Source organism: Rattus norvegicus, chromosome 6 (assembly GCF_036323735.1).
Source record: "Rattus norvegicus strain BN/NHsdMcwi chromosome 6, GRCr8, whole genome shotgun sequence".
In the NCBI taxonomy this organism is placed as follows: Eukaryota; Metazoa; Chordata; class Mammalia; order Rodentia; family Muridae; genus Rattus; species Rattus norvegicus.
This window is the reverse complement of record NC_086024.1, coordinates 31886450-31910937: the sequence shown is the minus strand read 5'-3', so window position 1 is coordinate 31910937 and position 24488 is coordinate 31886450. Positions and strand designations below refer to the sequence as shown.

The following is a 24488-nucleotide window of genomic DNA, read 5'->3' as shown; positions in this document are numbered from 1 at the left end:
GAGGTGCTACCAGGGTGTCCAGACTAGCTGGAACTTGTATTCCTCTGCCTTAGTGGAAAGCCCGGATCACAGGTATTTGTCATTCAGGGCAGAGTTACTATCTTACAACTCAGATATTTGTCTTTAAAGGCTGAAGATGCAAAGTAGGGTGTGGGAGCACTCAGAGGGCAGAGGGAGGCAGATCACTAGGTGTCCCAGGCTAGCCAGGTCTCAACAAACAAACAAATGATAGTAATAAAAAAAGAGTTGGTGCTCATTAGCCTATTGTTAAGCCATTTTAATTCCTGCCTACACGGACTAACCTTTCTTTGGGGTAAACACACTCCCACACACATACATAAAGCCTCCTCTAAACCAACAGAGACAAAAAGCAAAGAGAAAAGAGCAGTGAATGCACAAACATTAAAAAAGAAAAAGTAACCACAGTCAATTTAATCAAGCCAAAGTACAAGGTAACTTTGCTTCTGAAATCCAGCCTTACCCCACGCCTAACAGCGAAGCTTACTACACAGAGGCTGTATGAACTTTAGCCTACATTTTCAGTGCCAGCAAAAGCAAAACCTTTGTCCTACTTTTTAATCATCCTCATATGTGACTCAAGAAAATATCTACAAGATCATAAAAACTATGTGCTGCACAACTTTGAAAACTGAGAATGTTACTTTGGTTTATAGTCAGATTTATAAATACCACAGTATCTACTAACTGCTGTTATTTTCTGTAAAATTCTTTTACCACATACATACTTTGGATTTAGTAGAAGTAGGAAATTAAACGGGTATTAAGTTCAATTTGTGATTTTTTTTTTATTTGATAGTATTGTATAGGAGCTCTATTCCTAGTAAATGCTAGAGGTCATTAAGCGTTTGACAAGGCTTGCACACACTCTCAGTCAGGGTCAAGGACTGACCTGTTGAGTCTAGACTCTAAATGGTAAATCAAGTGTGCGGCTAATTTTAAATAGACTTTCCTGCATATTTTTTCAAAGTGTATAAACTGCTATTAAAATAAGTTGGAGCTATGACAGACTACATTTTCTTTTTTTTTCTTTTTTTCGGAGCTGGGGACCAAATCCAGGGCCTAGCAAGCGCTCTACCACTGAGCTAAATCCCCAACCCCTCAGACTACATTTTCTTAATGAAAACATAATACTATTTATATATTTATGAATGTTTCTATGTAGAAGTATAGGGAAATTTAGCTGTTAGCTTTTTACTGCCTATGTAAATAGATTACTTTAAAAGTTCTCATCAGGTATATACAGTCATGACTTCTAAGGGCTAAAAGATTAATAACATTTACTGAGAATGGATTCCTATGTTTTATACCTAACATAACTTCTTTAGACTTAGTTATGATTGACTCCACTTTACCAATGAGAAAGATATTGAAATTAATTCCCAAGGTCACTAGAAGGTAAAAGACAGACTCAGGACAGATGGCAGAGCCCAAATTTAATGTTTTTAATTGCTCCATCATACTACTTCTCCTACCAAAGGGGGAAAAAAAACACCTCTCATTCATTTTACAGATGAGAAAAGAAAGCCCATTTAGATTAAAGTGCTTGGGCAAAGTCAAAAGCTAGCTAGAGACATGGAGACCATGTGACCTGATCACCACTCCAGCATTATACTGGCTGCCCATCCATAAAAGTCCCTTACAGCAAACACAGGACCATATGTGATTCCACCCGCCCCCCCAAAAAAAACTGTTTTAAAGATAATGGAAGCTTTTTTTCTTCATTTCTTCCCCAAATCTAACATCTTGTCTTTCTTTTTCTTTTTTTTTTTTTTTTTTTTTTTGGTTCTTTTTTTCGGAGCTGGGGATCGAACCCAGGGCCTTGCGCTTCCTAGGTAAGCGCTCTACCACTGAGCTAAATCCCCAGCCCCTCTTTTTCTTTTTTTAAAGACAGAGTCTCTCTGACTGGCCTGAAACTCACTATGTAGACCAGAAAGGCCATGAACTCAAAGATCCACCTAATATTAAAGGCAAACAATACGATACCCAGCCCATTTCAGTTTTTTGGTAATGTAGTGGTAATTTTGGCTGTTTACACATAATCGATCTGAGAAGATAAAAAAAAAAAAAAAAGGAAAAGATTCAATCGCTTAATTAAATGCCATGGGAGGGGCAAGAAAAATAAATTCTACTGCATATTTTTTGTGAGGACAATTGGTGTGAATTCATTTACAAAGTAAAGTCTAGAAGTAACTGGTATCGATAAATACACAATAAAGTTACATTTGCCCTTACAGATTTGGGATGTCTGGGGAAAGGCTTTTTTTTTTTTTTTTTTTTTTTTTTAAACCAAACCCCTTTAACACCCCTTTAACCCTTTCACTGCTAGATTGAAGAGGAATGCAGCTCGTGGAACCTGCCTGGGAATTGGCAGAAACAAGATTAGAAATAGTTTTTTTTTTAAATGATCAAACACTTGACTTCTCATCAAAATTTCTTTGCCTAAGTTGGAGAACCTCCGGTTTCAACCTTCTATACAGTCACACCAAGATTATTGGAGTGGGAGAGCTGAGCTCTCTGCAAAAAAAAAATAAAAAAATAAAAAAAATAAAAAAAATAAAAAAAATGGTGTTGACGGTAAAGATAAGGAGTGCCAGTGATCTGCTGTAAGGTTAGTAGCCAATGTCACCAAGAAGATTAATAGGTATCTCGTATGGCGACGAACCTGTGGTAGAGCCTCAAAAATGTGACAAATCTTAGTCCTCCCGACCTAGCAGCGTCAGGGCCAAGAGAAACGTTAAGGAAGACAAGAGGGGCGTGAGCACAGGGCTACAGCAGACACCTGCGCAAACTGCCAGGCTGAGTGGAAACGACTAAGGATAAGTTAGGGGAGAGCCTGACACCGCCGGAGCAGGGAGAGAGGGAGTGACAGTTCCTTCGCAAGGACACAGGAAATAGGGTCTCGGAACAGTAACCCTGTTTCCACCGGTCTCGGAAAAGGGGTAGGCAGGAGACAGTGAGGGGGCAAACGCTGCTCCCCGCCGCCCCAGTTCCTGCAGGCACCCGAGAATCTCCCAAGCCCTCATCCAGGCTCACCTCTGGAGCGCAGGATCCTGAAGGCAGAGAAGCGACTGAGACTGCCAATTGCCCGGGACGCCACCATCTTGAGCAGAAGAGGACGAAAGCAAAAGCTCTTCTAGTGGGGGGCAACGGAGTCGAGGGCTTTTCTTTTCTCAGTCTGTCTGGCAGGGTGCCCTATGTGCCGCCTTACTAAAATAAAGACTCTGAGTTGTCACCGGTCCTTTCGCCCTTCCTCTTGCTCTCAACTAAGAGAGCCGAAAGGATGGTTTCTCTGAAGGGGAGACCAAAGACCTCTGAGGAGGGGGCGGAGTGTCTGACTTTCTGGACAGGCGCTTGGTGGACAGCTCTCAATTTCCGCGGGGGCCCTGGGCGGGGCGAGAGGGGTCCTTGTGGAGCGGGAGCCGCCCTTCGTCGTGGGCGGGCGTTTATCAGTCTGGACTTGACCTTCTTGGGGGCCGCATCCTTCGCAGACTCTAAGGTGCGGCAGCGCGCTTTTCTGTTTTCTTCTGACTTTCCCGCAGGCAGGTGCCACTTTGCTCCGGACTCTTCTCGTCGGTGCCCGCGGCCGCTACCCAGTGCTGTAAGAGTCGAAGTACCGAGAGCGGGACAGGCTGGTCCAGGCTTCCGTTGCGAACCGCCTCAGGACGGGCGGGGGTCGCGTTCTTGGCGTGGCTCGCTGCAGCTGTGTCTTCTGTCTGCATTTATCACTTCAGGTTCACGAACGGTTTGCGTGTGTGTGAAACGCTGGGCTGTGTCAGAGCGGTGTCGTTTCCCCTGCTTACCTCTCTAGGCAGTCCGGCGGCTGTAGAGATTGAGAACGCGTCATTAAGTGCGGGCCTCGGGTGTGGAAGCAGCCAAGACTGCCCTCCAACCTGCTTGGTGACCCAGGGTTCACGGTTATTTTCTAACCCAGAAGGGAACCCGGCGAACATCTGGGCATTCCCACCACTCCTTACTCTTTCTCTTTGATGTAGCTGTAGCTGGTGAATCAGAGTGTATTAACTGGTAGGCACAGGTGGAGAACTGTCTAGAACCTATGTCTTCTTTTAATTGATAGCTCAGTTCTTCCCGGCACCAGAGTGTTGGTTGTTTGTTTTGGTGCTGGAAAGATGAGTCCTGAAATAAACTGATTGTTTTCAAAAGAAAGTGAAGTCAGTTTCTGGTGCATGCACCATTTTGTTTAATACCCACAAACCCCACGTTTCGATCATTTGCACTTTCAGTGACTTGACAGGCTCAGAAAGATTACATAAAATTCCTTCTTTGTGGCAAGCCCAGGGTTCAAACAGTTAACTTGCTAATTAACCGATTATTCTGCCAGAAAGGAAAGAAGAAATGGCTGAAATATTCTGGAAAAAGAAAGGAGAGTCCCTTTTTAAAGCTCGGGTCAAACTAAGTCTTCCACCTCCAAAAACACTTTAGGCTGATACTAGACGACCACTTAAGAGAAAATTGCAAAAAAGGAACCCTTTCCCCCGGTCAAAGCCCTCCACTACACCTAGCTTCATATACTTTCTTTGTAAAATAGTTTGTTTTGTGACCCCCACCTTATGCTGTTACATATTTGTTTTGTGTTGCTTGCAGCTTTTTATACATTTTTTTTTATACTGGAGATGGAACCTACAAAAACCATTCATACACACATACACACACTTTTTCAATTCTTTGAAAGTGTAAAAACTGGAGCTGGTAGAGAGCTTGCTCAGTATAGGCCCCAGCTTCACTGTTAGCGCTTCAAAAGGGAGTTAAAAAAGAAACCTTGTGAAAGAAAAACCCTTTTGTTGAGGATTTTGGGTTATATTTTGCTAATTAATTTAAAGTGCTTTCTTTTTTGGGGGGGAGTTCTCTGCATTCTCAGTGAAGTTGTAAGTTCTATCAAGTACAACGTGGTTTTTTTTTCTTTTTTAATTGTTTTTTGATCATTAGCACTTCAGTGCAAAGGCTTATAGGAGAACTAGGTATATTTATATCATCGGCCACTAATAATAGCAAACACATAAATAAATAAGCCTTACTAGATATCAGGCAACATGTACCTGTCTGTATCTAGGTGTGTATTTAATTATCTCAACAACTCTAAAATGGTGTACATTTCAGGGAAGGGCCAAAACCAGAAAAGTTAAGCAACTTGCTACAGGTCCTACAGCTGGAGTGAAGCTAGGATTTGCACTTGGAGTCTGTTCTTTGATGATGTAGTAACTGTTAAGTCACCCTATCTTTCTTTTATGTTCTTTACCTACCTATTTTTCTCTTTCATCTCCCCATGGGCCTCTGTGCTACCTAAGCCTAAAACTATCCAAATATTGACATGTTTTGAATAAATTTTTGGTAAGATTTCTGTATTTCTGAAGCTTTGTAAATGGCGACAAAAGCCAGCCTTTCAATACAAGAGTGTAGCGTTGGTTTTTTTGGCCTTATCAGACAGGGTCTCTCTATTATGTAGCTCTGCTTGTTCTGGAACTGGTTAATTCAGGCTGGCCTCACACTTAAAGAGATCTGCCTGCCTCTGCCTCTTAAGTGCTTCAATTAAAGGCATGCACCATTATGGTATGTACTCCCCGGTGTGTATCACCTGGTGTATAGTCTTGTAGTAAGTCTTTAGTGCTTGCATTTTTATTTAATATGTATCGTGGATGTCAGGATAAAACATATATATCTTGTTTTCTCCTAAGCTGCTGAGTATTCAAGATATATTTATGATACAGTTCAACTGTTTCTATTGATCTGCATTTATGTTAGTTCCAACAATAAATAGTTCTCTAATGAGCATTTCAAGTATTCAGATAGAAACCAACTAGAAGGCTGGAGTGGCTCAGTAGTTAAGAGCACTGACTGCTCTTCCAGAGGTCCCAGTTTAATTCCCAGCAACCACATAGTGACTGACAACCATCTGTAATGGGATCTGATGCCCTCTTCTGGTGTGTCTGAAGACAGCATATATATATATATCCCAGCAAATTTATTGATCAAGCCATCTTTCCTCCATTTACTTTAAATACTATATTTACATATTATATTATAAATTCTAATATCTTTTGGTATGCTTGTCATAAGATGTCATACACTTTCTGAGGGTCAGTAATCTGGGGCTACTTGGCTGGGTTGTTCTGATTGGAGTTTCTTAGGGTTGCATCAGCATGTTGGTCAGGCTGTAGTCATCTGAAGGGTTTCCTATGCTAGGATCAGCTTCTAAGTTCACTCACATGGCAGGAAGCAGCAGTATACAGACCGTTCCAGAAAGGCTTCTCTGCTTGCCAGCTGGCTCCCCTTTCAGTGATCTGAAAGACTAAGATAGAAGCTGCAGTATTATTTTTCATAGCTTGATTTCCGAAGCAGTGCCATCACTTCTGACATAGAGCAGTACAGTGTGGGAGGCAGTCACACCAAGAGTACAACAACCAAGGAGAGATACTGAGGTCAGCTACTACAGCCATTATTTGTAAATCGTAAGTTTTTCTTTCTTACTTTTTAAGTAAAAACTATGTTAAAAAATTAAGAAATTGAGTCAGTGAGGTGGCTGCTTTGGTAAAAATGCCTACCACCAAGCCAGAGGACCTGACTTTGAATCATGGAGCCACTTGGTAGGAGGAGAGCTCTAACGTCCAGAGATATCCAATGACATGTGAACATGCTCTACATGTGACATGCTCACTGTCCCCTAGCTAACAATTATTTTTTTTATTAACATTTGGGAGAGAAGTCCATGTCACTTATTTGGAGATCAGAAGATGTCTAGTAGGAGTTTGCTGGAACCTGTTTGCAGCTTGTGACTTGGAACCCTGTCTAGGGGCAGTGTGGAAATGAAGAAGGGACAAACACTGACGAAATGACAGATGTATACAGAAAGACTGGCTGGGGTCAGGTTGTACGTGCACACACTGAAGTGACATCTGCTGCCACCAGAACTTGGAACCTCATCATGTCTATTGTGTACGACACGGGGTGTAGGCGGTTAGCTTGTCTGAGTAGAAGGTACTTAAGATTCTTTAGGAAAACAGTCTTAAGCTGTAAACCATTCAGAAGGAGGGGAACCCAGGGCTGCTAGTTTTGTACATACTAGTCACTCTGTTACACTTGGACCTCTCCCTTCCCCTGTCCCAAGAAAAGCTTTGTCATTCCTCTGAGCTTTCCCCGGGGAAGGCTTTGCCACTCTTACAGTCCTAAGGCATTGGATCCTTGGCATGGCTATGTCCGTGTCTAAAGCATACATTGATTTTAGGACCTTCCTCACTCACAGCTTCCTGTGCTCCCTGTAGGAGTTGGTTCTCATTCCATTACCAATCCTGAGGCTCATCAGGTCCTCGTGCTCGGTGGCAAGCACCTATAGCCATTGAGCCATCTCATTAGCCTGTAACAATATTTTTAAAAAATATTAATTTTGGGGTTGGGGATTTAGCTCAGTGGTAGAGCGCTTGCCTAGCACGCGCAAGGCCCTGGGTTCGGTCCCCAGCTTTGGAAAAAAAAATATTAATTTTATTTTTATTTGTATGTTTTGCTTGCATGTTTGTACATGTTCCACATGTGTGCCTGGTACCCATGGAGGTCATAACAGGGGATCAGATCTCTTAGAACTGGAGTTATGGATGGTTGTGAGCCACCATGTAGGTTTTGGTAACTAAATCCAGGTCCTCTGCGAAAGCAACAAGTACTCTTAAGAGATGAGCCATCTCTCCAGCTCTACTCTAATCAATCAATAGCTCTCTCTCTCCCCTCTCCTTCCCTCCCCTCCCCTCCCCCACTCCCTCTGTAGCACTGGCTGACTTGGAACTCACTTTGTAGACCAGAGTGCCTTTGAACTTACAAAAATATTTCTCTGCCTCCTGAGTGCCAGGATTAAAGATATCCCACCATGCCCTGTCTAACAGTGTTTAATATTGTACTCCTAGAGGTATTTTATTGTGATTGAAGGAAATACACACATATTTTCCTCTTTTAATGGGTGCTAGCGTACAACACACACACACACACACACACACACACACACACACACACACACACCCTTATTTTTATGCAATGGGTGTTTTGCCTGCACGTTTATCTATGCAACACTATGTGCCTGGTCCCTGCAGAAGACAGAAGAGAGTGTTAGGTTCCCGGAACTAGATTACAGACTGTCGTAAGCTGCCATGTGGGTATAGGGAATCAGACCTAGGTTCTCTGGGAAGCAGCTAATGTTCTTGACCTTTGAGCTATCTCTCCAGCTCCTATTTTCTTATCTTTTATGGCTATACAATATAGTATTTCACTGGTTGTTATAGCATAACTTAACCAATTCCCTATTTGCCATTCTTCTAATACAGATCATGTACATAATATTTGTTATAGAAGTTCATGGAAGTGGAATTGTTAGACCAAAGTTAGGTGAACATATAGTGTTAAACGACAATTCCAAATTGTCCAGCATAGAGTTTGCATCAGTTTGCACCTTTGTTACAGTGAACATTTATACATGACTGCCCAGGCAGTATAGATCAAACCTTTGGGTTTTTGCTAATTTAACTGATAATTTTATCTCTATATCTCTGTGGTTTTAATCCAAATCCTCTTTTTGGAGTTGAAGACGCCCCGGCTCCCAACTCTGTGTGTGTGTGTGTGTGTGTGTGTGTGTGTGTGTGTGTGTGTGTGTGTGTGCTGTGGTATGTCTGTGTTTGTGGCATGTGTGCATTGCCGGTTGATGTTGGGTGTCTTTCCTCTATATCTTTTTTGAGACAGGGTCTCTGAACATGAACTTTATTATCAGGGCAGCAAGCTTCAGGGAACCTCTGGTTTCTGCCTTGCTCCAAGGGTTAGGGTTATAGGAGTATGCCCCTTTTTGTGGCTTTTTATATGGGTTCTGGGGATCTGAACTAAATTCCTTATCCTTGTCTGGTAGGCACTTTACTGACTAAATCACCCCAGCCTTCTTTTCTTATATGTATAAGAGCCCTTTATATTTCCTTTCTTGTAAGCCATCTGTTCATATTTGTGTCCATTTATTTGCTGTTTTCTTTTATTTGCTGTTACTAATTTAAAATTTAAATTTCTAGTTTAAAAGGTAATTTTGATATTATGTTGAGAAAAAGTTGGAAGTATGGTACTATGGAAAATTTACAAGGAGATTAAGAGAGATGGCTCTGTGTTAAGAACATTGCCTGTTCTTCAAGAAATTCCAGGTTCAATTCCCAGCACCTTCATGGTGGTTGGCAACCTGCTATAAACATAGTTCCAGAGAACTTGACTCCCTTTTCTGGACTCTGGGCAGTGTACACAGGCAGTGTTCAGACAAACAGGAAAACACTCTTCATATAAAAAATGAAAAGTGGGGGCTGGGGATTTAGCTCAGTGGTAGAGCGCTTGCCTAGGAAGCGCAAGGCCCTGGGTTCGGTCCCCAGCTCCGAAAAAAAGAACCAAAAAAAAAAAAAAAAAGTGTTTATAGTAGCAGCTGAAAATAAATTGCTGACTTGATTGATACTATTTCAGTATCACTGAGTATTTTAGTATGTATCTCATTTAAATACCAGCATTGCATAAAGCCTTCTACATATTGAGGACACAACCTTCAAGATCAGGAGGATAACAATGGTGATTCACGGGCCTGCTATGTGGGGTCTCTGGTGCTTTGTGTTGAATGAGAAGGGTATAATCCAGAGTGATTCTACCTGGGTTCATATTCGAGCTCTGCCACTTACTGATCCTTGGTCTTCAGACAAGTCACTCAATCTCTCTGTCTTATTTTCCTGATCTCTTGGAAAGGATATACTCTCCATTGTGAGGATAGATGGTTAAGGCCGAGAATAGTTGTTTGTACAATGGGGAAGCTGTGTCAATACAGTTATTATAATAGTACTAGAAAAGAATAGTTGATAATGGTATTTTATAGTGGCGTGGACGAATTCACCAGAGGTCATCAACTGTTGTACACTACAGATTGCTGAGGAAACCCAAGATATACTTTGTTCTGTTCTTTATAGATTTCAGAATGACTACCATCTTGACTTCCACTTTTAGAAACCTTTCTACTACATCAAAATGGGCCCTCAGATTTTGTAAGTTCAACTTTTTTCTTTTCCTTAAGATTGCATTTATAAGCATTGTGTATAGATATTAAATGATGCACCCTTTATTTGATTTTCAGCTGTAAGACCTCTGAGCTGTTCTTCACAAGTACAGTCTGCCCCAGGTACAGTAACTTTAAAATAAATATTTCTACATTAAATGTTAGAATTCTGTATTTGTAAATGCTCAGTAAAAACCCAGCCTAATTTGTTAATTCTTCCCCTTTTATGGGGCATCATCATTACCCTAAAATAAAAAAATATGTGTATTCAGTCAGTAATATTACCTTGGGCTTAAGATGTTAAGAGATAGCTTTTTCCTGGGTTTTAGGGCTTACAGGGTCATAAAGGTCCCATAAATTTTGCTAGGTCAGTTTATGTAGCCCCTGACTGTGAGTCCTTCAAAAAGGACTCTAGAAACTATTGTGGAATCCAAGTTAACTTTCACAATTTGAAATTAGTGGTAGACTTCTATTAAATGTCTTACTGTCTCATATACATGAGGACCAGTTTCTGAAATAGAAGTGAATGGGGAACTAGTAAATAAAGGAAGATTTTAACCATCATGAAATGAAAGAATAGGGAAATTCATTAATTTGATGGGGTTATGTGGGGCCTCAGTAAACCCAATGAATTAGGTTTCTTCACTGTTAAAAACATGTTTTTGACATATGTATCTTCACTGATTCGTGCAAAATTCCCTGACAGGTTGTCAGCTTTCTTTTTTCATCTTTCCTGGGCTTTATAGTGACCTGTTTTTTATTTTGGATTTATTGTATATGTTCTTATGTGTAATATAATATATAGATATATAATTATATGACATGTAACTTGTACAATGGCTTCATAGAAAAAGTATCATCTAGATCAGGATTTGTACTCTGTTTCAGCTCTGTATCTTTTTGGCGGTAGGGCCTTGAAATGACTCTCTATGTTTTAGCTTCGTTCTCTAAAAGACTAAATATGATTGCTATCCTTAATAGGTGTGACCATATCTCTAAGTTCTTTAAGCACTGGGAATAGAATACAGCTCAGTAGTAGAGCTCCTACCTAGCATGTTCAAGGCCCTGGCCAATCCCCATCCTGCACTAGGAAAAAGAACAACAAAAATCACAACAAATTTGGGGCTAGAGATACAGATCAGTCATAGAGTACTTGCATGGCACAATGTGTTCAACCCACCATCACCACTAGAATCTGTTGCCTAATCTTAACTTGAGAAATAGGTTTCCTATATAGCTTCCAAAAAATTTCTGCTGTTTCTACAAAGAATAATAAAGAATAATTCCGTTCTGACTTCCATCACCTTTCCCCTAATTTAAAGTCACTCAGGCTTTTGCTTTGCACAGTCACACAAGTAGACCTGACTCTTGCCAAGTAGCAGGAGGTCATTCTGGTGGTGAGAGAGAAGACATTTTTCAGGCTTTGGACTAATCTCTGTTGTCGATAGCCATATTTTGGTGGCCTTTTTCTCCCTAACTATGTTGTAAGCTCTGAAAGTCATGAGACTTAAGCCTTTTTTGTCCCCATTGTCAAACAGTATTCTATAAGCGGTTTGTGTTAATGTTGCTGATGATAATGGCACAAAAAGACACTGATGAGCAAAGAATGTGACCAGCTGATTTAGGGTAGGGAAGGTGCATGTACCTGTGCCAAGCAGGCTTTAGGGTGCAATTAGTGTTATAACTATGTAATTCCTCTTACCGCACTTGAGTATTACTGCTTGACTTGGCTGTTTGGAGAAATGTGGGCAAATGATTACAGCATTTATTGGCTGTTTGGAGAAATGTGGGCAAATGATTACAGGATTTATTGGGGTTTTCTGTCTTCTCATGAACTGTGTCTGGTAGAAATTTTGACTGATTTGATGATTATATTTTTGTTTCTTTGTCCACATATCTTTCTTTCTCAGAAAAAATAGTAGTAAATGTAAAGGATAACATGCCTTTTAATCTTTGAACAGTATATGGAGTATAGAGTACATATTGGTTAATATTTGAATCCTAGATTTTCCAGTTACATAGTCTAGCTTGCAAATTTATAAATAATGTTTTGCACATCAGGAATGTTAGCCATAGTATTTGTATTCTCAGTTGAGATTCTTAGACTTCATGGTCATCGTATACCCTTAACCTTCATATGTATTTGGAATATACATAGGAGCTGTATTATTTGTGTTTGAGAAGTCGTTGGTATGGCTAGGAGCCAGTGTGCACATGAGGCAATAGGTCCTCTCAATGACTGTTAAACAGTGCAGCAACTGTACTGTTTGCAAAATGGGATTTGTGCAATTAATTTAATTGCTTCTTAATGAGCTAAATGTTTGGAATGACAATTTGTACCCTAGAAGTTGCTATAGAAGTTCAAAGGAACTGGAGGTAACCATAATTATTAGAGAAAGCTTTGTAAGGATAGAATGTGAGGTAAACCCAAGACACATGGAAGAGTTGCATGGGACTGTGCAAATGAGGAATCCCTGAATTAAGGCACTGGGGCCTTGCTCAACTCGTGCAGTTAGAACGGAGGTAGACAACTGAGGGAAGCAAATAGAGCAGAGCAGCGGTTCTCAACCTGTGGGTCATGACCCCTTAGGGCTTGAATGACTCTTTCACAGGGTCACCTAAGACCATTGGAAAGTACAGATACTTACATTACAGCTCACAACTGTAGCAAAATTACAGTTGCAACAACAATAATTTTATGGTTGGGGGCCACTATAACATGAGGAACTGTATTAAAGGGTTGTAGCATTAGTCAGGTTGAGAACCACAAAAGTAGAGCAAGAAATTAATTAGGGAAATAAGAGTTTTAACATTTTTGAAGATACATAAAAGAAACAAGCTCATTTTTATATTTTTGGTTGTGAGCCTAGCCTTTAACGGCTGAGCCATCTCTCCAGCCCACAAGCTCATTTTTAAAAAAATCACCAAAATAGTGACATACCATCCAACTTTTCCTCAAAATACTTATTTCTTTCTAAGGTCAGTTACAAGTAAACTACAGATTTGATATGCTGTTTTCATTTCTCATTCCTTGAAGATAGAACATCTTCCTTTAATCGCTCTGGCCTGCCCCCCACCCTCCTGCTCCATCATACTCTTTTGGTTCTTGTTCTAAGATTTTCTGTCTCAACCTTCTTTGCCCTCCCTATGTAGGAAGTTAAAAGACTGTCTGGTTATTATGGGTAACGAATCCTTAGATTTGAGAGGATTTGAGTGTACTAAAGATAGGAAGGCACCAGGAAGCACACACACAGCTCATAGCCAGCTGCTATTCCTCTCACAAACTCTGATGTGCCCTCTCTCTGGCCTTTCATCTCGTCTTTGTATGCCTTTTTTGCTCTGTGTTCTTTTCTTTGCTCTCAGGACTTACGCTATCCTATAGCCAGTTTGTGGGGACTTCAGCTTGCTGTTGCCCTGGTTTTTTTAATGGCATTTTCTCAGCCTCTGCTAAGGGGTATTTTTTTTTTTTAACTGTGTTTCTTTTCTTGTATTCCTACCAAAGGGTTCTGGCCTGGCACAGTTTATCACTTGTTTGAAATGGCACAAATAACCAATTGCTATGGTTTGTGAAGTCCGAGTATATACCCCAAAAGACATGAGCTAGAAATTTGGTTCTTGTTGTGATAATACTGGGAAGTAGAAGAACCTTTAACAAATGGTGCCTAAACTGGATGTGGTAGCACATCCCAGTAATCCCAGCTCTGGGGAGGCTTGAATAGTATTGAGAGTTGGAAGCCAACCTGAGCCACATTGTGAATTTGATATGTAGTAATGCCCTCTGCTTAAAAAGGAGGAGGAAGAGGAAGAGGAGGAAGGGGGAGGAAGAGAAGACGGGGAGAGGAGGAGAAGGAGTAAAGGGAAGTAATTGGGTCATCGATGTGAGGCATCAACTCTGGAGAGCGGTTGTTTAAAATGAGACCGCCTCATATGATCATCCTCTTGTGCATTTAGCCTTTTTTTTTTTCAGCTTCTTTGCTGTTGTTTAGCTTGGTTATAACATTGCCAGGTGAATCTTTACTAGGCCTCAGCCAGCTCCATGTAGTTAGTTTAGATTCCTTAAAGTATTCAGCCTCCAGGATTTTATTGTAGAAAGAAATAGTGCTAATACACACTGGTCAGCTACTTTGTTGATTTGTTGGTGGGCCTGGCACACCCAGTTTGTGCCTTAGATTTAGACCATGTATGGCAGGGACTATAAACAGGACAACTCTTTTTAGAGGAGACTGTGAGAGCAAGCATAGAAAACTGTATCTAGGCAAGTGCTCCATTCTTTGAGCTACTTCCCTATCCCTGATTTTATATATTTTAATTAATAGTTCTTTGAAATTTATCTTAAAGCTGTCCAGACCAAGTCAAAGAAGACTTTAGCAAAACCTAATCTAAAGAACATTGTGGTGGTGGAAGGTGTCCGAATTCCATTTCTGCTGTCAGGCACTTCGTAAGTATAAACTGCTCATGTTAGTTGCTTCTCTTCCAGTGCTGTTTGAAGTAGTCTTTGTAGGGAACAATACAGTTAGTGGGAAAACCAGTATAAAACCAGTTAGTATAAAACCAGTATAGAATGAGTCGAGTCATTGGGGGTGTATTATGGCAAGACGTTCTATTCTTTTATAAACTAGCTTGCCATGGCATTAGCCTGAAATAGCCCTAGTTGAGGGTCCAGTGTAGGACTGGAGAGATGGCTCAGCCATTAAAGGCTAGGCTCACAACCAAAAATATAAGAGAGTCCAGTGTAGAGCCAGACACCATCTTTCCAATAGAACTATCCTCCTCTCCCTTCCCCTCCCCTCCCCATCCCTCTCCTTCTATAGACACAGTTTGGGAGCTGAGAATGGGCTCATTCTGAAGTGCTGAGAGTGATGTTGCTTTGGCCTTCTGAAAATGATGAGACTTGGAGTTGACACAGCTGGTCCGATTGCTGGTCATAGCTCAACCCCAAGTATTTTGGACCACCCTGAAAATTCCTCAGAATCAAACAGCTGGGTTTTTTAGGCTTTTCTATCCTCTGAGTGAGATTCAGTCTACACAGAAGCTGCTAATGGGTTCTGTTAAGGAAGCAGTTAGTTCTGCTCTGTTTATATTGTTAGTTTTTAAGTATTTGTACTTTGGACAGGCAGTCACTAACATTTAAAAACTTACCGGGGAATATTAGGCTCCAGTTTGAAAAAAAAAAACAAGGCCTTTCTTTATGTATTCATATGGAAGATTTGAGATCTTGAAGATATATCACCTTTAAAAGGCAAGGCATAGGGCTGGAGAGTTGGCTCAGCAGTACTCAGCAGCACTGGATGGTTTTCTAGAGGAACTGGGTTCAGTTCCCAATACAGCCTGGCAGCTCATAACTGTCTGTAACTCTAGTTCCAGGACATCCGTACCCTCATGTAGACACACACACAGGCAAAACATCGACACACACAAAATAAAAATAAATGAATTTTAAAAATGCAAGGCATAAAAGAGGTAGTGAGTCAGCTCAGTGGGTAAAAGTGCTTGCTACCAAACTTCTTGACACAAGTACAGTCCCAGGAAAGCAGGGACTTGTACAGGTTGTCCTATGACTTCCCCAAGTGTACAAGTACACACAACATGAAATGATTTTAAAAAAAAAAAAGACTTGAAAGCAAGTTGTAGAGCACTGTGTATAATAGAGAAGAGGAGGGAGAGAAGAGTAGGAAGGCTGTACTTAGTGACTCCTCTCTAGCAGACTCTGTAGGAAGGGAAAGTAGTAGCTACAGAGAGGAGGAAACTGACAGCATCTCAATCACCAGTAAGGTCATCTTAATGCCATGCACCCTGAGAGGAAGCAGATGAAGAGTGCTTTGTCTCTAGTCTCAGGTGTCAAGTGTCAGAAGTCATCACCATCAAGATAAATTGGGAAACTGCCAGTCTAGAGAGGCTAAACCAGCATAACTAGATGCCAGGAACCACTGTGGGTTAGACGCTGGAACAGGAAAAGGATGTTCATAAAGTTAGTAACTTAAAGAAGCTGGGTAGAGGATGTCAGGAACTCCACCCTGTCTTTTCTGCTCTTTGGTAAATCTCTGATTAGTTCAATGGTAAAACTTTCTAAAAAAGCAATTAAAACACGCCCCATACAAAAAAAAAATTGTAGTACCCAGCTGGGCAGTGGTGGAGCAGGCGTTTAATCCCAGCATTCAGAAGGCAGAGGCAGGCGGAGCTCTGAGTTCAAAGCCAGCCTGATTTACAGAGCTAGTTCAAGGGTAGCTGAGACTACACAGGAAACACTGTCTTGGGGTTGGGGATTTAGCTCAGTGGTAGAGCGCTTGCCTAGCAAGCGCAAGGCCCTGGGTTTGGTCCCAAGCTCCGGGGGTGGGGGGAGGAAACACTGTCTTGAAAAATTAAAAAAAAAAAAAGAACACCACTCCCTCAAAAGCTGTCAAGAGGAGGTTAGCTTTCCTTTCCTTTTCTTTTTTTTCTTTCCTTCCTTTCTTTTTTTTTTTTTTTTCTTTTTCTTTTTTTCCTTGAATTCCAAGAGAGGGTTTCTTTATGTAGCCCTGGGTGTCCTCAAACTAGCTCTGTAAACCAGACTGGTCTGTCCTGGCCTCCGTAGACCAGGTTGGCCTCAAACTCAAAGATATCAACCTGTCTCCACCTCCTGAGAGCTGCACCACCACTGCTCTGCAAGAAAAGCTTGGTTTTAAAGAGTATTTGACAAATGCCATGGCAAGTAGAAAGTACAGCTACTATATTATTTCTGTTTTGGGCAGTGGTGGAGTGTTTGTTGGTTTGGTGTTTTTGAGACAGGGTCTCCTGCTGTAGCTGGACTGGCCTGGAATGCATGGGCGTTTCCCCAGCCTTGACCTCCCAGGCGCTGGGATTATAGCCTGAGCACCATGTTCAGCTAGAACGTCAATTTTGTCAGACACTCAGCAAGTTCTACAGGGGTTTAGGGCTTGTCAGGCTTTTTAAGATGACAGCAAAGTCACTATTTCCTCATTTGAACTGATAGACTGACTTGGGTAGTAAGATTAGCTGTGTTGTCAGCAGCATATGTTAGTCTGTATGCATTAAAAATTTTTTAATTCTATTGAAACTCTAGGTTTTTGGTTTAAATTATTCTTTTCTTTCCCCAGGTATAAAGACCTAATGCCACATGATTTGGCTAGAGCCGCACTTTCGTAAGTAGATGAAGTTCCCTGTTCTCTCATCTAAAATGTTTTTGTAGTTTTGCGCTTGAAGTGTAGCACGTTCTGTAGACATCTCATTCCTAGGGCATGTTAAACTTTATGTGGAAAGAAGCAACAATAACTAGCTCTTAGCAAGGTTTTTGAGACAGGGTTTCACCATGTGATTCTGACTGACCTAAAACTGACTATAGACCAGGCTAACCTTTAATTCAGGGATTGACCTATCTCTGCCTCTCAGTTGTCAGGATTAAAGGTATATGTCATAAGACTAATTTTTTTTTCGATAAGACTAAATTTAATTTTAACTGTATATATGTTAAATTTTTTTTTTTTTTGGTTCTTTTTTTCGGAGCTGGGGACCGAACCCAGGGCCTTGCGCTTCCTAGGTAAGCGCTCTACCACTGAGCTAAATCCCCAGCCTAAATTTTAACAGCTTTGATTGTAAAGCATCTTTATTTTGCAAGCTTAGCATATAGCATCTTCACATGACTGTACTTTTGGTGGTGGTACGTATGGTCTTTATTATCGTATTCTTAGGCTGGCCTGGAACTCATTATGTAGGCCAAAATGGCTTCAAATTCACCGAAACCTGCCTGCTTCATCTACATGTACATGGTGGCAAATATTCATACACATAAGATAAAAATTAAGAAAAAACCTTGAAGGTTCCTATGCAAACCAAGTAAATTTAAATGAGATAAAATGAGGCTGAGATGGATACGGCAGTTGCGTAGGACGGTCTCTCTACATTCCAGAGATGTCTTGTTTTAGTGTCTGCTCGCAGCCAAAGTCTCTTCCTAGTTGGAAAACGCTACACTTTCCTTTCTGCTCACTGTCACTCACTCAGTGTTCTTGTCACCTACCAGACTTTAAGAGCAAAAGGCAGTAGGGTTGTTTCCTCTCCCTAATTACGTAGTAATCATCTCCATCCCCAAATCTCTATGTAGCTGTGTTTGGGAAGTGTCTCTTTAGGTACTTTGTGATCATAACTACAACATACTTTTCTTGGGCCTCTGTGCTTTACATTTGACACTGAAACCTGTGCTTGGCCCTGTCTTCCTTTGATTTATTGTATTGCAACTTTCTGATTTTCTTCCATCTTGCTTTTTTATTCTGCTTCCCTCTCCTTCCTGTCTCTCCTTTCCTTTCCTCCTCCTCTTTATGTCAGTGTGTGGCCTTGAGTACAGGAGGTAAATGCTCTGCAGTGAACTACACCCTTAACCCCATTCAGATACTACATAACTTATTTTTGAGTTTTGACAAATGTATACTCATGTCCTATTTTTGATGCGACTCCTTTATTTATTTAAAGATTTATTTATTTAATTTATGAATGGGAGTGCACTGTTTCTCTCTCTCCAGACACACCAGAAGAGGACATCAGATCCCATTACAGATGGTTGTGAGCCACCATGTGGTTGCTGGGAACTCATGACCTTTGGAAGAGTAGTCAGTGCTCTTGACCTCTGAGCCATCTCTCCAGCCCTAGATGGGACTCCTTAAATGCTTATCTCTATAATGGGAAATGGTATTTACTTTAATGTTTGAGTCTCTTGAGACAGAGTTTTGCTACACATTACCACCTATCTTCAAATTTATTGCAGTCCTTTTTCCTCAGTGTCATGAGTGCTGGAATCATGGGCATGTGTCAGTATGCCTGTTCCAAGGCACTGGAAATTAAATACCAAGTTAGCACCTACGGCATGCTCATTCCTTCTTGAGAGTTACTGCTCCTTGTTTATATAGTGGTCTGAACTAAAATATATGTATATTATTTAAATTATGCTTTTATATTAATATTTAAAATTTAGCATTTCTACAATTACACTTGATTTTTTAATATCTATCTCTCTTTGTATTGATTTCTGGTGATATTAGCTAACATTGTTGCTATTTCAAATGTTTTTTTATTTTTTAGTTTGCTATTTGTGTTTTTTTTTGCTTGCTCAGGCAGGCATATGCCACAGTGTGCATGTAGAAGTCAGGACAGGATCTGTTTTACCCACTGAGCCTTCTGGGTGTCCCTAAGGTTTTTTATTTGTTTGTTTGTTTGTTTGTTTATTGAGGCCAGACCTCGATGCATATCTCTGGCTGGCCTGGATTGACTTGTAGACCAGAATGGCCTTGAACTCCCAGAGATCTGTCTTCTGCCTCCTGAGTTTGGGATTGATGTATTACCACGCCTGGCTTCTTAAATTATCCCACCGCCACTCCCATCTCCAGCCATAGAGCTGAGAACTGAACCAGGGTTTTTGCTTCCTATGCAAGTGTTCTATCACTGAGCTAACTCCATCTGCCCAAGTTATTTTTGATTATTTCTTTCCAACGTCTCATTACCAAGTAGCCATCAAATAGTGTCTCTTCACTCATTTCCTTGTTGGTAAGCTGTTAAGTGTTTGTGTCTGGCCATTTAAAAGGAAAGGCTTACCTTTGTGTGTTGTGGAGATTGGGACTGAACCGAGGGCCTTGCGTGTACTATGTGAGCACTCTCCTCTGACCTGCACATCCAGGGCACGGTTCCCTGTTTAAAATGGACAGTGTTTTATGTGGTGTTCTCTGGCGTACCTTCATGTATGAATGTTTCTTTCCTTTGGATTTCTGCCTTTAGGGGTTTGTTGTATCGGACCAATATTCCAAAGGATGTTGTTGATTATATCATTTTTGGTACAGTTATTCAGGAAGTAAAAACAAGCAATGTGGCTAGAGAGGTAAGTAAAGCAAAATTTATATTGTTTAAAGAGATTAGTAAAGCTGGATATAGTGGCTGATGCTTATAATGTATTCTTGGGAGGCTGAGGCAGGAGGATTGCCATGGAGTCCAAGGCGTATCTGGGCTATCCAGTAAATTCCAGATTTCCGGCCATGCAGGACTACATAGTGATACCCTGTCTCCCCCGACAATCACACCCTTCCTCCAAATTAGCAAAAAGTCTGTTTGAATTTGAATTAATATTTAATAATTTCTTTTGTATGTGCATGTGTTGCTAGAGATCAGACCCAAGGTTTTCATATGTCAGGCAAGGCAAGTGTTCTCTACTAAGATACATGCCCAGCCTAGAAATTACCATTTTAAAGTCATTAAACTCTTAAGATCCATTAGCTAAACATGTATTTCATTTAAAATCAGATGCTGTATACTATTATTATGTTTCCACATTTTGCCATAGGTCAGATAAATTGTTTGAGTGGGTTTAGGAACTGTTAGTTCATTTGTCCTTTGTGTTAGAGAAACAGTATAACAATGCAGCTGATGCTTCTCTTTTTTTTTTTTGGTTCTTTTTTTTGGTTCTTTTTTTTTTTTCAGAGCTGAGGACCGAACCCAGGGCCTTGCGCTTCCTAGGCAAGCGCTCTACCACTGAGCTAAATCCCCAACCCCGATGCTTCTCTTTTAATACTAGCCATTATGGTTTCTAATTAAACTTTTAACAGTGTGGCCAGTTTCATAACTTGGTTTTTGTAATAGGAGGAAGCCTTGCCTATGATTTGCTACCTTTGACTAGGTGACACGTAGGCAGGGTTGGTTTTTTTTATGTAGCTATTTCCCAGGAGTTTACCTTTAGCCTAGTTGGCAAACATCTAGCGTTCATTGGGCAATGGAGATAATGACAGCCTTGGAACTAGTATGCGTATCACACAGGCATTTGACAGTGGCAGTTCAGAACTGTCTTCTGGGCTTTGCTTCAGTTGGATGAAGTTGGCTTTCACACATTTGTCTTATTTCTCGTCTGTAGCTGTGAAGGTAATTACTTCATTGTCAGCCAGGACAGAGGGCAAATGTGCAGATCAAAGCCATTCGTTCTCTCACACTCCCACATGGCGAATGTTAAACCAGCACTGCCCAAGGTCACAAAGTGAGCAGCCAGTGCTACTGAGGGCAAGGAGAGCTGGGCGCAGGGAGAGGTCTGTCTCCTCTCCGGAGCATTGGCTTTTCCTCTGCAACTGCACATTTGAACACACCTGATAAAGAGTTCCAGTGGGCTATTAAAGAAAAGCCAAAAAGTTTGTGGGATAAAATATACAGGTGACTCTCAGAAGCGCTACTTACCTTGTTCAACTGTAGAATGGTTGAATAAATTATAATGATGGAATGATGGAATAGTATTAGTCCATTAAAAACCATGTTACAAAATTTATAAAAAAAAGTTTCATGAGTACATAAAACCACCAAGTTTCTTACACTGCAACTTCTGGATCATGGAAATAAAGTGACTTTCATAAGACTGAAAAAGTAAATGTTAAATCTGTTTCAATTTTCTCTACATTCTTCTTTTCCTCAAACAAAAACCATGATGTTTTTCTGTGATTTTTTTTCTGAAAGTTTTACATCTATATGCACATCCCAGCTGTTGATTAGCATGAGGAAGTTTCTTCCCTGAACCTCAGACTATAACATCAGTCATGTCATACGCCACATAATTTCTTGTTTTATGAAGCCCTGAATACCCTGGAACTTACTGTGTAGACCAGGGTGGCCCCAAGCTTACAGAGATGCACTTTCCTCTGCCTCCAAAGTACTGAGAGTAAAGACATGCACCACCACCCCTACCTCTCCAGGTCATTGTAGTAGCTAAGGAGAAAGGTGGCGGTGATAGGACAGTCAGGAAAATAAGTAGTAGGACTTAAACTCTAACTAAACCCAGCTGAAGAATTTCATTAGGATCTGTGCTAATTTATTTTTTTAAAGATCTATTTATTCATTATGTATATAGTATTCTACCTGCATGTATGGGCGCACACTTGAAAAGGGTACCAGATCTCATTGTAGATGGTTATGTGCCCTCATGCGCTGATTGGGAATTGAACTCAGGACTTCTGAAAGTGCAGAAGTGCAACCAGTACTTTCTTCCTTCTCTTCCTCCTTCTCCTCCTCTTCTTCCTCTTCCTCCTCTTCCTAAAGCCAGTGCTCTTAACCTCTGAGCCATCTCTCCAGCCCACAATGACCTGTCATAATTTTAATATGAAATCCTAAAAGTCTTTGTGTCCCTAGCAAACCTGATTTTACTGAAAGACCTCAATGTATTTCTCCTTCAACTTAATTTCTTCCTTTCTTCTTGTTGTCTTGAAAGTGATTCAGTCTTTAAATAGAAGAATGGACAAGGGTCACCAGTACCAGTTCTATTTAAAGCTTTGGTAGACCTGTGTGTCAGCTGGAGCCAAGGGTAACATGCTGCAGTGCCCTCCTGAGGATCAGGCTGTTATGACCTGAGTGCCCTTACCCTTGTCCCACTGTGGAGTCCTCTTTGCCCCTAACACCTGCTTCTGATTGCCTTTCCAACTGGTTAGGGCAAGTCAACTTGTGCAGATCCCAGGAAGTAGTTTTTAGTACAGTTATGCACTTAGTATCAGGCCTCCCTAAAGACATCAGAATAAGGTCATACTGGTGTATACAAAAGTAACAGCTCCTATAGATGGCAAGTAGTTTCAAGCACAGTGTAAGTATAGTGACAGAGACCAGCTAAAAGACATGGAGCTTTTTAAATCTGGAATTTGCAACATTCATGTCACTAGACTGTAGGACAATTCTGATGGTAATTAAGTAGTTTTTTTTTTTTTTTGGTTCTTTTTTTCGGAGCTGGGGACCGAACCCAGGGCCTTGTGCTTCCTAGGCAAGCGTTCTGCCACTGAGCCAAATCCCCAACCCCAATTAAGTAGTTTTTAAAAAGGACTACTAAAACAGTTCTTTGTAAAGGAGTTCCACATTTCATCATAAGGGTGGGAGGTGTTGGAAACTTTTTTCCCCCGCTAAAGTAAAGCTTTAGTATTAAAAAGATTTTCTTCTTAGCAAAAATGGAATGTTTTGGTAACATAAGATTTGCCAATAAATCATGTAAAACAAATATAGATGTCTTAGTGTCATGTTCGACTTTGGCTGTGTCATGAAATCAGAGGCCACTTTCATTAGATTAGTTAGGAGGTCGTCAAATGTTCTCAGAGCCCCTAAAGTGACATTGATTGGAGTCACTTTCTATGTCATTGTTCTGGATAGTTTCTCTGATAGTCATAAACTGGCCTGACCCTTATTCATTAGAGGTTCTCTTGTGAGTCAGGCGGTTCTCCAGAGTTCCTTTTATTGAATTGAACATCTCTATATTTGGCAAGTTTTCAAATTTTACTTCATCTTTAGGTCAATAGTGGGGTTGTTTGAGAGAGCTGAGTGGGATCTCTGTATAATGGTTAGGGCTTTCTTGTGGTCCCAGTGGTCATCATGGAAACACTTCATGCTTTTGCTCTGCTGCTAGACTTTATAGCTTCAGGGATCCGTGAAAACCCCACCTGTGATGCGGTTTCATCGCTCTTTCAAGCGTATATTATTTTTAAGTAAGATAAAATGATATCTTTTGAAGACTTGAAGCAAAGCATCGTTAATAATTAGATGAGGTTGAAGAGTACTGTAGCCTTTATATCACACCCGAGAATGGCTACCAAGCTCTGGACTTAGAGGTCCCCAGGCTGCATACCTGAGTATCGGGGAGGCCGAGGCAGGAGGAATACAAGTCCATGGCCTGCCTGGGCCACAGAATGAACTCAAGGCCATTCTGTGACATCCAGTTTCAAAATAAAAAGTAAAAAGTGCTAGGATATATCTCATTGGCAAGAGTGCTTGTTGAGCATGCGTGAGGCTTAAGGTTCAACCCCAGTACTACAGAGACAAAAAAGAAAACAAAGTGGGCTGGTAAGATGACTTAGCTGTAAGAGGTGTGCTGACAAGCCCGATGGCCTGAGTTCAAGCCTGGAGCCCATTCCCACGATGACCTTTGTCCTCCACATGTATGTCCTGATACGCATGCACCCTACATGTAATCACATATAAAAATTTTTAAATAAAAAAATTTGTTACCAGGAATTTGACAGTACCTTTCTGTGTCTAGAAGAAAAGTTAAAAAGCCATTTTACGATGGGTTTAATATTTTAATCTGCTTTGTAAAATATTGAAATAAACCCTTTCATAATTCACCAGGCAAAGTGGTGCTCAGAGCCTGACTCACATGTGTGTTTTCTCTCCCTCACTATTCCTTGAAGGCTGCCCTGGGAGCTGGCTTCTCTGATAAGACTCCAGCTCACACTGTCACCATGGCTTGTATCTCTTCAAACCAAGCCATGACCACAGGTATGTGTAAATGGAGTCCAAAGGTGCTTGTGATTTACTCCTTTTAATTGGTCTTTAGGGAAGTGTTCAGCACAGCACAGCACTCTTAATTTGTGTTTTTATAAAGATAAAATTATATAAAAGCTATGGATTTTTTGGAGTATTTATGCCCCGTGGG

At 40.8% G+C, this 24488-nt stretch overlaps 2 protein-coding genes across 9 annotated transcripts in view; one reads left to right on the top strand and one right to left on the bottom strand.

The window, feature by feature from the left end:
• The window catches only part of Hadha (hydroxyacyl-CoA dehydrogenase trifunctional multienzyme complex subunit alpha), a 39634-nt gene extending 36497 nt beyond the window's left edge, over positions 1-3137 (bottom strand). The window contains exon 1 of the mRNA NM_130826.2: positions 3055-3137. Coding sequence (NP_570839.2) covers positions 3055-3121 — 67 coding nt within the window. The 5' untranslated portion in view covers positions 3122-3137. The remainder of the gene's footprint in view (positions 1-3054) is intronic.
• A 243-nt stretch (positions 3138-3380) lies between these two features.
• Hadhb (hydroxyacyl-CoA dehydrogenase trifunctional multienzyme complex subunit beta) overlaps positions 3381-24488 on the top strand; it is a 34154-nt gene continuing 13046 nt past the window's right edge. For 2 of the 8 annotated variants that reach the window (XM_006239786.4, XM_063261519.1), the window contains exons 1-7: positions 3621-3752; positions 9990-10064; positions 10154-10198; positions 14414-14513; positions 17170-17214; positions 19832-19931; positions 24244-24331. In XM_006239786.4, coding sequence (XP_006239848.2) covers positions 9998-10064; positions 10154-10198; positions 14414-14513; positions 17170-17214; positions 19832-19931; positions 24244-24331 — 445 coding nt within the window. In that variant the 5' untranslated portion in view covers positions 3621-3752; positions 9990-9997. The other 6 variants (XM_063261523.1, NM_133618.3, XM_039111746.2 and 3 more) reach the window with 6 other exon arrangements.